This window comes from Callorhinchus milii, unplaced genomic scaffold (genome assembly GCF_018977255.1).
Source record: "Callorhinchus milii isolate IMCB2004 unplaced genomic scaffold, IMCB_Cmil_1.0 Scaffold7, whole genome shotgun sequence".
Taxonomy (NCBI): domain Eukaryota; kingdom Metazoa; phylum Chordata; class Chondrichthyes; order Chimaeriformes; family Callorhinchidae; genus Callorhinchus; species Callorhinchus milii.
In genome coordinates, this window is record NW_024704748.1 from 15,941,425 (window position 1) to 15,955,463 (window position 14,039).

At 37.7% G+C, this 14,039-nt stretch overlaps 1 protein-coding gene across 1 annotated transcript in view; it reads left to right on the top strand.

The window, feature by feature from the left end:
* The window catches only part of LOC103181162 (serine-rich coiled-coil domain-containing protein 2), a 164,084-nt gene that overhangs the window by 42,686 nt on the left and 107,359 nt on the right, over positions 1–14,039 (top strand). The window contains exon 5 of the mRNA XM_042336760.1: positions 12,827–12,956. Within this exon, the coding sequence (XP_042192694.1) occupies positions 12,827–12,956 (130 nt within the window). The remainder of the gene's footprint in view (positions 1–12,826; positions 12,957–14,039) is intronic.

Genomic DNA, 14,039 nt, shown 5'->3' on the forward strand with positions numbered 1-14,039 from the left:
AAAAGACTCGCATTATATTATAAATCACAACTAAACATAGATCCAGATAGAGGGCCATTCAGCCCACTTGATCTCATTCTTCCAGAATACTAGTTATACTTTCCGTTATAGCACCGGGATGTTTCTTAAATGATTTGAGCATCTTGATATCTACCATCCTTCTTGACAGCCTGTTCCTGTTAATTACCCACTGCGTAAAGAAATACATCCTGATGTCCGTATAACATTGCTGTTTATTTTATGTTTCACTATATGAACATTTATATACTTTGGGCTAAAATCTGGCTACCTCTGTATGGTTTGTAACATGTTTCACAGCAGCCAGTAGAAGACGGTGTCAATCAATAATGGAGCAAGAGTGGCTCCATAGTACACAAAAAAANTTGCTGGTACCCCCCACCTCTAGAAGGAGAAAGGATCTATTGTTGACAGCACATCAGTCTGCATCCTGCAGAGCAATGAAGCAGCCCTGCACTTCCTCCATGTGCCTTCACCAGGCGAGCAGCCTGATGGATTGCACTTGTTCAAGCAGTAATGATAAAGAAGATCTGCTTTAGCTGTGGAAGGAATCATTTGAGCATGAGATGAGCTCACCCAGCACTTCTACGGATTCATTATTGCCTTTTGAATGTAATGGATGCATTTGTAGCTAAGCTGGAATGGAATAGGCAAAGAGATAGTGAAATGTCAGAAGATGTTGTTTTATGTGGCGTCACGGCTAAAGTCTAAACTGTGAATGGCAAGGACAAGGCTGAGGGCAATATATATTTACTTTCAGTTGTAATCATTAGTCTGAGATAATTTTGAGACACTTTAAATTTTGTACTCGTAATTAGTGTTATAATGTTCAGAACAAATCTTATTTTTGGAAACATTTCTTGAATCATGTTTGGTTATGGGGGGGTGGGCTGAAAGTGTTAAATACAGGCAGAATACAGTATTCTTAATATTGAGTTTTCATTTTATATCTGTTTTGATTGGTGCCAGATTTCTCAGTGAGCTTTCTTTCCCCCACAATGACATCTTTTAATGAGCATAGCGTACAGGGGCTATCCTTTTTAACAACAGCAAGATTATATTTGTATAGCGCCTTTCACGTCGGGACGACGTCCCAAGGCGCTGGACAGTGTACAGCATTTCAGACCCGAGCTGGGGTCGGCAGGGGGGAGCAGGGAGGGGAGGGGAAGGGGGGTGGCTGATGGCATATTCAAAGAGGATATACTCAGACTTGGGTAGTACTCAGATTAATTTGCTACCCTTCATACAGAAAACGAGAGAGACTTCTTGAAACCATGAATCCATCAAATTAATAACATTGGGACTTGAAATTCCTCTTAAAGATGTCCATTCCTCAAATTAAAAAACTATTACATGCAGTTAACTTCTTCATTTCCCCAAACTCTGTTCTTAACTGCCTTTCTGGGCAAGATTTTTGGTTATCTTAGTATCCAATTTTGATTGTAGTTTTTTCACTGAGCTTTAGGTACTTAAAATACCTAAAGTACTTAAAAGTACTTAAAATGCCCTTTCGCACTGAGTTGAGGAAGAACTTCTTCACTCAAAGGGTTGTGAATGTATGGAACTCCCCAAAGGGGAGTTTGGGGAACACCCCAAAGGGCTATTGACGCTCAGTCCTTGAACATATTCCTGACTGAGATAGATAGATTTCTTATTGCAAAAGGAATTAAGAGATATGGGGATAAGGCAGGGTTAGGTAGTTAGATTAGAAGATCAGCCAAGATTGAATGGCGGAGCAGGCTCGAAGGGGCCGAATGCTCCTACATGTTATGTTATGTTAAAATTACTAGATTTAACTGGCTGATCAAATATTGAAGAATTTTTAAATAAATAAAATAACAATTTAGTCACTTAATCCACGACTGTGGGACACTGCTGTGTGCAATTGGCTGCAACCTTTCGCCCACAAATATGCAGTAAAATTCACTTTAGAGTATCTTCTGTGAAACGCTTTGAGACATCTAGAAGACGTGCAATATCAAATGCAAGGATTATTATTTTTGTCATTTTAAGAGTTCAAAGGATACAGCTGTTAATCTGAAGAAATTTTTTTGATTAGGAATATATTTGCATCTAAATCATGTAACAATATTAAATATGTAAATAGTTTGAACATAATTTGTCTATCTGCTGACTAATCAGAAATTGATATCAATTCAAAATCAATAATTTGCTTTTTATATAAAAATGCTCTTTTGCTGTAAAATATAATTAACAAATATAGTACATGTAACTTTCAGTTTTTGAAGGGATTGATGATGTCACTTCTGTAGCTAAAAAATATCAGCTGTCATTTTGTTTTAGAAAAAGGTTAACAGAATCAGTTTTAGTAGTAAAATTAAAGAATAAAGATTTATACTGGTTTCATACCTTTTCATACCTGCTTATTTCATATATATACAAAATTGAAAGTTTTAACACATTTTGATGTTAATGGATGTTAGTGGAGTCCTGTAGCTCAGTGGTGAGAGCACTCGCTTTGCAAGTGAGAGACCTGAATTCAATTCCAGGCAGGGCGAAACCTTGTGCAAGTTTCCCTACTCCACACGCCTAATAATAATCCCTCCAAAAACCAAAAATTATAATTAAATTGATCATTTTCAATCTACGACTGTTTGTGGGACATTGCTGTGTGCAATTGGCTGCCGCGTTCGCCCACAAATATACAGTCAATTCACTTTACAGTGTGTTCTGTGAAGCGCTTTGGGACATTCTCCTGACGTGAAAAGCGCTATATCAAATGCAAGGATTATTATTATAACTTGCTAAATGCATTACACCTCAGCGTACAAGTACTAAATTATTCCTATTTAAAGCTATCCATCTTTCATATTTGATTAATTTTGTGCATATTTCCCATGCATATCTTCCTCACTATTTATTGTGAAACAGTGTTTTTTGTAGCACAGCAACCCATCACCTTTTATACATGACAGAAGCTTCATTAAGTACTATTCTAATCTCTTTCGGCTAGCTACAAACTTCTCATAATACAGAGAGCTTTTAACATTTGATTGACTCAACTGGCAGAACACACCAGTCTTAATTTAATTCAAAAACAAAAGTCGCTGGGAACACTCAGCAGGTTAGGCAGCATCTATGGAGAAAGGAAAGTGAGTCAACATTTCGGGTCCATGACCCTTCATCAGAACTAGTTCTAGCTACTAACATGGCTGCTTTGGTATAGCTAACATAGTAATGCTTTCCGGATCACTTTGAATGCAAAGTAGAAAGGGTGTATATTTTTTGTAATCTTGTGAGGTTTTTCATGCAGTGGTCAGTCTATTCAGTGAGCTTCTGTATGTATTTTTGGAAGATTCAATCTGTATTCTATCAAATCAGAATTTTATATCAAGTGGCTGTTCATATACTCAATTTGGTAATTAATGAGGGGAATGGGGATTTTTTTTAAAAAATGGACTGTTTAAAACCAGCGAACTTTCTTTAAAAAATTAATTCTGTTATGCATGCAACAGATTTTTTGTATTGCCTCAAGTATCCTTTCTGTGTTGGAATATGTATAGTGCCAAGTTATCTATGTGATTACTGTATGCATATACATTTTATTAATTTTTCTGCAGTATTTCTGAAGTTTTTTTTATGTAATAAAAATGTTGTATTCTCAGCCTTCATATCTCCCAACTTAGTTTCAAACTATAAATGTACATGTCACTGCTTTGTGGTATATTTTTACCCCTTGTTTTCTTTTCTTACTCGTGGTCTTGCATTCAGTACTATCAAATAAACCTACTTTTACATACTCCAGCTCTGCATCGATAATGCAATGCGACAATTCCAGTAGGCTAAAGTGACTAAACTAGCGTTGCTAATGTATAGTTAATAAGATCACTGTTATTTTCAGTACAAGTGCTTCAGACAGACGGAACATGAATAGATAAGCTATTTTTTCCTCTGGATTTTTGCCTCAAACACAATAAGTGAGTGGAGTCTTATTGTTGTTTCTGAAAGATACAAGTTCACATCACAAAAACAGATGCACACTCCTCTCTCCAAGATAGAGATGTATGCACACCATGGCTACTAAACGGGTGTTCTGAGATGTAGTTGGCCCTTGTCAAAACTGATGTATCAGATTCAATGCTGATAGAAATACTTTATGTGGTCACTGGGGAAAACAGAAAAGGTTCCATTTACCAGCTCTGTTGATATCCCTCAGTGGGATGAGTAAAAAAAAACTGACACAGCTGCTTAATATTAATGGGATATTGAAAGTGAGGGCATACATTTAAAGAAAATAGTTTGAGTCATGAAACCCATAAGTTGAAGAATAGAAATATGCATGGTAATGACAACAACTTGCCTTTATATAGCGCCATTCACGCGGGGTAGCACTTGACAGTGGCAGAGTCTGACCTTAGTTTTGATCTTTGAATGCATTCACCGAGCTATTGGACAAATTGTAATTCCGCAACTTTAAATAATTGTACTGATTTTGGTTGAGCTGTCAATGTTAAATGAGTGTGTCCCTGACTTCTCAGTTCCACCAAAGATGGCCGTGCCTTCAGCCACTACTCCCTGAACATGTGGAACTTCCTATCTTAATCCCTCCCACTTGCCTTCTTTTTGCCTGTCTTCAAATTGCACATGAAGACTTTCTTCAACTGTGCCTAAGCTCACTTCCTCTGCCCCCAGGTTCATATTACAGTCCTCCACTGTTCAGCAGTCTAAGATCAACTATATAAATGCAAGTTGTTAGAAATTATGCAAGGTATGATGGAATTCAAATTTTTAAGACTTAAATAGAATCATTAAAAGGCATCTGGATAAACACCCGATGAGTAAACAAAAGAGAAAGACCTGAAAAGAAAGATAATTTTAAAAAAGGGTAACAGTGGCACAGATTCAATGATCTGAATGGCTTTCTTTCATGATGTAATATTTTCTGCTTTTCTAAGATTACAGATGTTTTTCCTAAAAATAATGCTATTGGCAAAGGTTATCACGAAGAGTACACCAGATTGTTAGTCTATTACCTCAAATGAGTATCATTATTGATTGTGACTTAAATCAGCCTACATCCTTATTTTGATTGAAAATAAGAAAAAAATCTAAGAGGCAAGCCCTTCACCGAGTGCTGCTGATTATCATTGTGCTATGTACATTTTATATGCAGCCTTTCTTACATAGGAGAATGTAACATAATACAATCAACAGAGAAAAAAATCGTGGCTCTTGCTGCTATTTTATTTTTCTGTAGAATTTCATACTGAGGATATTCATTACATTTTCATAGAAAATTTATATTTGTGCCACTCACACAAAGTGTTTGGGGTGGAGATTTCTATTCCCTACAAAATTTTACATTACATGTTGTTTCCCAAGTGAATAGTCACAATGGTCAGTCAAAATGTCAGTCTAACAATTCTAATCAAAGATTTCTGCTAGCTGGGCATATCCTAAGAGGAGTTTGCAGTTATTTTTGATTTCTCCATTACTCGATCAGCAGTAACATTAAAAAGTAGCTTAGATAAAACTGGTTATTTCTAAATTTCCTGGGCCCAGCTATTAGAAGGAAAGTCAGTTGCTGATACAATGCTCGTCATGCATAAACCAAATAGGCAGTATACATTCTTGACATTTTATTGTATTGAAGCTGTAATCTGTAGACACCAATTGCATGATATAGTTTAAGGTCCATAGAAATATGAATTACAATATGTATATTAATTAAAATATCAGTACTATGTCACTTGGTCCTGGATATATTTTTCAATACTTTTTAAATTGTAATAATGAAGGCATGAATTTTATCACTTCCTTTACTCCTGGTCTCCTTGAGGAACGTTCTTAGTGGTAAGGGTATAAACAAGACTCCAAGATTGAACGCCAGTTAAGAGACCAATGACTCTTGTGTTCATCAACAGGATGTACTCTTCTGTTTTCTTGTTGGGAAAGGTGCAGAAAGCAAGTCTGAACTTTTTTTAAAAAAAAGAGAGATGGCCTATCATCTGAATTGGAAATGGGTGAAGAATGTTGTCAGATACTAAGTAATTAGTGCAGGTGCTCAATTTAACTTTATTTGCTCCAAATGTAAATGGTAACTATTTTGTGGTTGATTGATTTTATATGCAAACCAAGGTAATTCTGTTTATTTTTCTCGGTAGTGTTTATTTTACTGTACTACACTTCTATCGTTAATTTTCTTGCTTTTCTTCCTACTGTTTAGTTTATTTATTGCTATCTATGCATTTGAGCCATTTTTATTTTCCTCCTCTCTCCATAATACTTATTTTTTGCATCTTTCTATTTAAACTCATTCTGTTTTTGTCTGGGTCAATTTCTCTTGAACCTCATTTTATCCCCATCTTACATTTATTTTTTCTACTTCAGCTTTTATGTGCTTCTGGGTGAATTTTCTGCAGAGAAACCCAGTATGAGAATTTATGAGCAAAGGAGAGACTATATGGAAATACTGCATGTGTGACTGCTTTCAAAAGGATAGTATAGAAATAGAATGCAGGCTGTTACTAAAATCAATTATTCAGTTTCAATGACATGACTGATAGGTTTGTTTCATGTTATGGCTTGTTGTCTTATTTTTTCTACTTTTCTATGTGTCAACCTTTCTCCACTGCCCTTTGATTTATTATTTATTTGCAATGAATTTCATCTCCTTTATTACATATTTTTAAATTTTAGGACCATAGTAAAAGGGTTTAATTTGTCAGGTGTGTTAACCATATCTATGTGTAAACACATGAGTACTGAAAGAATTGCATTCCCTGAATTACCGTATTGACTAATGAAAGAATCACAGATATTTCTCATCCTTATTAGATAATTACATAATTAAGGGCACTTGTACTTCCCTCTTGCATGTGCACTATGGCCATTGAATCATTTTGAATATCAGAATAACCGTCTGTGATGATTTCATATTAGGTTGATGCCATTAACAGTTAATTGATGCTCCTTATTTGACTTTCAGCATTGATTCAAGATCAAAGTTGCATGAAATCAATACAAGATTGCATTTTAGATGCCGTAAATGATGCTTGATTGCACTTCAAATGTACCTATGACAAATATTAAACAACAACAACAAATTGCTCCGTCAATATCTATATGCTTCCTCTTGGTGACATCATCCGCAGACATGAGGTCAACTTCCACATGTTTGCGGATGACGCCCAACTCTGTCTCTTTGCCTCCGTGCTCGACTCCAGGACCACTGCTGTCTGGTAGAATGTCTGTCAGACCTCAAGTCCTGGATGAGAGCTAAATTTCTACAGCTGAACGTTGACAAGACCGAAGCTCTCTTGATTGGTTCCTGTCAGCACCTCCACACCTCAGGTATTGACAGTATCACCTTCCAAGGATGCAAACTCCACCTCACTAAGCCAGTCGGGAACCTAGATGTCTCGTTTGACCCTCAACTGTCCTTTCTACCCTACATCCGTGCCATGACATGCTCTGCCTTCCTCCGCAACATCGCCCGGCTCCGCCTCTGTCTCACACCCTTATAAATGCATTCATAAAATCCAGGCTTGACTATGCAAACTCCCTGCTTATTGGCCTCCCCAACTCCTCCCTCCATAGGCTGCAGATTATCCAGAACTCTGCAGCCCGTGTACTCTCCTGCACCAGGCTCAGCGACTGCATCATCCCCATCCTCACCCGACTCCATTGGCTTCCCATCACACAGAGGATACAGTTCAAGATCCTGGTCCTCACTTTTAAAGCCTTCCATGGCCTTGCTCCCCCCTATCTCTGCGACCTCCTAATCCCTTAACAAACTGTCTGCTCCCTCCACTGAGTGGACTCTGGCCTGCTTCACATTCCTTGCCGTGCCCACCCCACCATTGACGGGTGGGCCTTCAGTCACCTTGCCCCCACTCTGTGGAACTCCATCCCGCAGTTCCTCCGTCTCTCCCTCTCCCTTCCCTCCTTCAAGACCTCTCTGATGACCCTCTTCTTTGACCGTGCCTGTGGTCACCCTCCTTACCTCCCTGCCTTCCACCCTCCCCAATCTCGACCCTCAGCTCGGATCCGAAACCTTGATTGTCCAGGACTTTGCAACGTCCTCCCGACACGAAAGGCGCATTACAAATGTCATTTTGTTGTTTCAAAAATATTTAAAAGGAAATATTCCATTTGAGTATGTCACGGTCACCCCACTCTTTTACATAACCTGTCTTTAATAATTATCTTTTCTATTATCTTTAATGAATGCGTCGGAAGCATTAGCCTGTTGAAAGTGACTAGTGTTTCTATTATGTAGTTTAAAGCATTAGTTGCTTAAATGTGGTTATTATCTGACCCGAATGCGCTTGGGTAAATCTGTACAAACGCCAAAAGTTCAGAAAAGAACTAGTGCATGCGCATATCAGTTTTCTGTGTAATGTTTCTTTAAATACATTTTTAATGTCAAGTCTCTAAAGGTGTTGGTTGCAACAATTTGGCGGAGTAACTTATCATTCTAATTTGTAAATGAAGGATTGGAAGTGTACTTGTCCCCTATTGGGCAACTGAGGGGAGGATGTGAATTGACCATAAAAAAGACACAAGTTACATCAAGTAATTGGTGAAATACAATTACATTAGGTACCCTAATTTGGGGAAGGGCTCAATGCCCATAAAGCAATGAGCGCCATGTGCTCTTGGTCGCCTTTTCTTGATAACATCAGAAAGGTACGTGTCTTGACTAGCTAAAGATACAAACCCTCTGAGTCAAGAGTTGGTTCAATGCACGTACATTAACCACATATTTAATAGGCTGCAAGCGAGTATTTGTTGAAGTTAATTCATTATTTGTGTAATTCTTGGTTGTATAATTCATTGCTGTTTGTCAAAATCACTTGGGAACTATTTCCGAGGAGTTTTGTATTCTAAACGAACCATAAGAAAAATACCGTTGAGTTTTCTTAACCGTATCTCATTCGAGCTTTCTGTTAATTTTCAATTAGCAAGAAATACTTAGCGATAAGCTCTTGCACACATTAGTGAGAATTGATTACAGAGGCCACCCAGTACACTCTGGGAGGTGGGAGTGAGCCATATCGTGGAGATACAAATTACAGGTGTAGGACCGTCTCAAGTAACCAATACGCACAATGGTAATTCAAATTAGTTTTACCAGATTGCAATCTTTTTAAATGATTCCAGGCCTAAAATGGGAGTATTTACCTTCTTGGTTCTATTCTGTATGAGGTTCCTTTTTCAGAACATTATAGCTTTGGAATAATGTATGGAGCTGTTTTGCAATCTTGCAGCTATGTAATTTTGCATGGGGCTACTTTGACTGTTTTTCTATTTATTTACCAGGCAATGGCTGGTAATACAGGTCTTTCGAGGTATTGTTCAGGGTCAGCAGTCTGCCTTTCTTTCTGACATTTAATCATTTATCATTTTTGGAAGATAACAAATACAATGATTTCTGTGTGGTGCAACAACAAACAAAGGTCAAAGCTGCTTGAATGGTATTGATGATGTGTAAGCACACTTTGGTATTCACAAAGAACTGGGTGATCAAGATAAAACTACAAAACAGGTTTAGCTGTGTTATTTGGCCTTTTGTTTCAATGCAGCACATGCTGCACTATTTCATCTGCAAATTAGTGACTGATTTTAAATAGTATGACATTATGTACTGCTAAGAGAACCCACGCAATTAGTGCGGGGCTCTGTGTGAGAAGGATGAGTAGAGGAAAATGTGGTACTTGACATTGTTCTATTGGGAAAACTTGCTGGTTTAATAGGTTACTTCAGCACACCATGTCACTGAGGTTCATATCCACATTTCTCCCACCTGCCCCTTAATCTCATGAGCATCATAAAGAGGCAATCATTATTCCCCACATGGGGGAACCAAAGTGGACAGTTTCATTCAATGTAGAGTATTGTTTGTGAAATTAGGGAAAAAAAGCTACTATCTTGGATGAGTAATGTTGACTTCTGTGATGCATTTGCACTGCAAAAACATTTATACCCTTTAAATTAACTCTATTTTGACTTGTGTATCTGTCATGTAATTTTTGCATTGCACTCTATGCAGCATTTTTTACAACAACAACAAAATTACATTCATAGAGCACCTTTCACGTTGGGAGGACTAACTAAAGCGCTTTTACACGCAGAGGGTGCTTAGAAAGTGGAATGTTTTACCACAAATGCTTGTTGAAGTTTAGTCTATAACATGATTTTATAAGTACATGGAGGGATTATTGATGATAAATGACATTAACGGGTATGGGAAAAGAGTAAGAGAATGGGCTTAAAGTGCCAGATTAGAGCTCAACCAGCACAGCACAACCTAATAGGTCAAATGACTTTTTCTTCTGATATAAACCAATGATTTCTTTGCATTATTTTTTCCTCCCAAAGGTAGCTGTGATGAATTCTCTGAAAAGTGCTAGTGAAACTTAATTCTCAAGTGTAAGGTTTTGTGACTGTGTACAAGCATCCTCCGATCCAGTACAGCTAGCGTACTTGCCAGCATGATATGTACAGCATCAGACCCAACAGTTTTGAGCATAGGTAAATTCCTGCTGGAATGAATCAAATATATATAGCTAGTTACTGAAACTCTAACTCAAATTTCATTTTATTTATGCTGTGCACTTCTGGAACTCAAGTCTTGAGCACCTTTTGTCATCACCTTTTGTCATTTCCAAAGATTTTGACCAGTCAACATGCCAGTGTACTTTTAAACATGGCATTTTATAATCCACCACCAAATATGTGTTAATAGCTAGCTAATTTCTTCTCAAATAACTTCATCTATGCTAAAATCTCTTCTCCAGTTTTGTTCAATCCCCAGTTTGAAGTTCCTCCTTCATCATCCAACTTGAATCTTTTTCTTTTTACATTCTACATTCATTAAATTATTTTAGGTTTTGTACACTTAACATATATAAACTTTCATTTGTCTTGCAATGTAGTTTCTGAATAATTAAGCCATAATCTTCATGTCTTCAAGCTGTAACAAAGGCATATGGGATACTAGGCTTTATAAATAGGGGCATAGAGTACAAGAGTCAGAAGGTTATGATTAACCTATATAAAACACTGGTTAGGCCTCAGTTAGAATATTGCGCCCAGTTCTGGGCACCACACTACAGGAAGGATGTTAAGGTATTGGAAAGGGTGCAGAGGAGATTTACAAGAATGGTACCAGGAATGAGGGACCTTGATTATGAGGAAAGGCTAGTGAGGCTGGGATTATTCTCATTGGAGCAGAGAAGGTTACGAGAAGACCTAATAGAGGTCTTCAAAATCATGAGGGGATTTGATAGGTTAGAAAGGGAAAAACTATTTCCACTAGTGGGTGTGTCGGTGACTCAAAGTCACAGATTCAAAATTGTATCTAAAAGAAGCAGAGGGGAGGTGAGAAGAAAGTTTTTCACACAGCGAGTTGTTCGAATACGGAATGCATTGCCTGAAAGGGTGGTGGAGGCTGATTCGATAACTACTTTTAAAAACACGGTGGATGGGTATTTGAGGGTTTGCAGGGTTATGGGGAAAGGGCTGGGGAGTGAGATTGACATTACATTGCTCTTCTCAAAGAGCCGGCACAGACTCAATGGGCCGAATGGCCTCTTTTTGTGCTGTACGATTCTATGATTCTATGATTCTTTCTAGAGGGGAGTGATCTTGGGTCCTCGATTACCCCTCTTCAATTTCTGGACAATGGAAATCAAGCAGAAGCTTGTTACCTCAAAAATCAGCTTTTTCTCATTTCTGGCCTTCTCTCAATAATCTATTATCTTGTTCTCTGTTTTTCTGATATTGGAATACTCATTATTGCTCTAAATGTTTCTCTCAGATCCCAAAGATCCAAATTTGGTGTACGACCTGTTGGACCTTATCCCTGTGCCTTTACTATGTTGAAATAAAAACTCATAGTTTTGTATCCTAACATGTTCTTTCCCAAAAACTGAAAATTGTGGAACTCATCACTTCCTTCAGTCTTCCATTCTTCCTACATTCTACAAGCTTTTAAAACCTAATCTGTTATTACTGCTATTACTGCTGGCTACTTGATTCAGTCAACTAAATCGCTTTGAGACATCTCAACGACGTGATAAGGCGCTATATCAAATGCAAGGATTATTATTATTACTGTTTTAATATTTCATGATTTATATTTCACCTCAGTATTCCTGTGTGATACCTATATTAATTGCAAATGTGTTGCGGATTATTGTTCCTGACTGAGGTAATGCCCATTTTCTGGCACAAGGTGCTTTTGGGGATAATGTAAATTACAGTCCCCTCATTAGTTATTTGGAGTGCTTGAAGTGGTTTTTTGATTTCAAACTGCTTGATTGCTATATTCACAATGTGTGGTTGGCCGTGTGATGCAGTGTAGTAATGAGTGATTAAATGCCATAAATCCTGAGATTATGGCCCAAATAGTTTATGAACTAAATATAATTTCTCTGAGATCGAATTGCAATTAATTGTTTGCTGTTATATATTGAACAATTTTTCAAATACAATTTATCCCATAGTATACAAATATTCTATTTCACCAAAATACTTACCTTGATTTGAATATAATTGCCAAAGAGTAGGCAACCCAGCAGCTAATGTATTTAAGCACTCTGGGATGCTATCCTGCTTGAAGGGTGCTGTATAATTGCAAGTTTTTGTTGTTGTGTCGATTACTTAAACTTTGTGTGTTGATCAACTAAACAGTATCGTAGTATTCTTACAAAAAATAGATTGCACCTGTGATCCACCCCTACTAAAAACAATAACATTGTTTTACTAAACAAACAATATAAGTCAGCAGTTTTTATCTATCAGCTTGTTATTCCTATTTTTAAATGGCTTTTTCTTGCAGAGGCTTGTGACAGTATGACTCATCTGGACAGATCAGAGAGAGGAAGCAGGAACCAAGGATTCTGGAGGAAGAGATATCCATGTTGGAGTGGGCAGGAACATTATCATCATGGAAACAATGAATTACAAAGGTATGATTTACCGCTCACAGTAAAAGTAGTTTGGAAGAAAAAATTATTCTACTCTTGAGAAAGAATGTTTCAATCTCAGTTAATTTCGAGCCTATTTGCAAGTGAAATCACTCTCATTATACACTGGTAGATCCAGTGATAGACCGAGACTGTTGTTGTTGAAATTTAAAATCTGATGGTCTTTGTGGTATAATTTGTGCAAGATTTAATTCATTTGTCATATGAATAGAATGAGCACAATTTTTTAAATGTACTCTTCTTAATATGAGGAGAGGATAGTCAGTACTGAGGATGGTCCACACTAAGTTACGTAGTGTTCTCATTATGAAGGTAGAAAAAGGGTTGGTTTTCTGCCCTAGGAGCCCTAGGAGGCTGCAATCTATCTTAATTGGTAATTAATTTTGTGAGTTATTGATCTTTAATGCTTCAATTATATAGAAACATTAAAAATGAATCAAGTGTATTTTAAACAACAGAAACCCATTATTCCACTTTACAATACAAATTTACCTTCATAATAGTGCCTTTCACATTGGGGGGCTGTCCCAAGATGCTGGACAGTTCAGGGTATGTACCCAAGCTGGGGGTAGGGACAAAACGGTTGGGCAAGTGGGTGGATGACTGAAAGTGTGGTCAAAAAACAAGGAAGTGAGCGAAGGGATGAGTTGAAGACACATTGGAAGCCCGACTGCTGATGGTGGGCTGGGAGATGTGAAGCAGATTGAGTGGAGGGAGCAGCCAGGTTGTTAAGGTTTGAGAAGGTTGCAGAGGAAAGGTGCAGCAAGGCCATGGAGAGATTTAAAGGTTAGATTTCGGAAGTTTAAGCTCGATCCTTTGGGGGATCAGGAACCAGTGGAGCTGAGTGAGGATGGGGTAATAGGCTCATGGAGCCTAGGATCGGAAAGCACACGAGCTACGGAGTACTAGATAGTTTGCAGCTTGTGAAGGGAAGCGACAGATAGAGCAGAGTTGGCACAGTCTTGCTTGGATGTGATGAATGCGTGGTTTCGGGTCTCGAGGAGAAAGTAGTCAGTTTAGAGATTTGACTTTTTGATTTAATTTGAGATTTTGATGAGCAGTCGA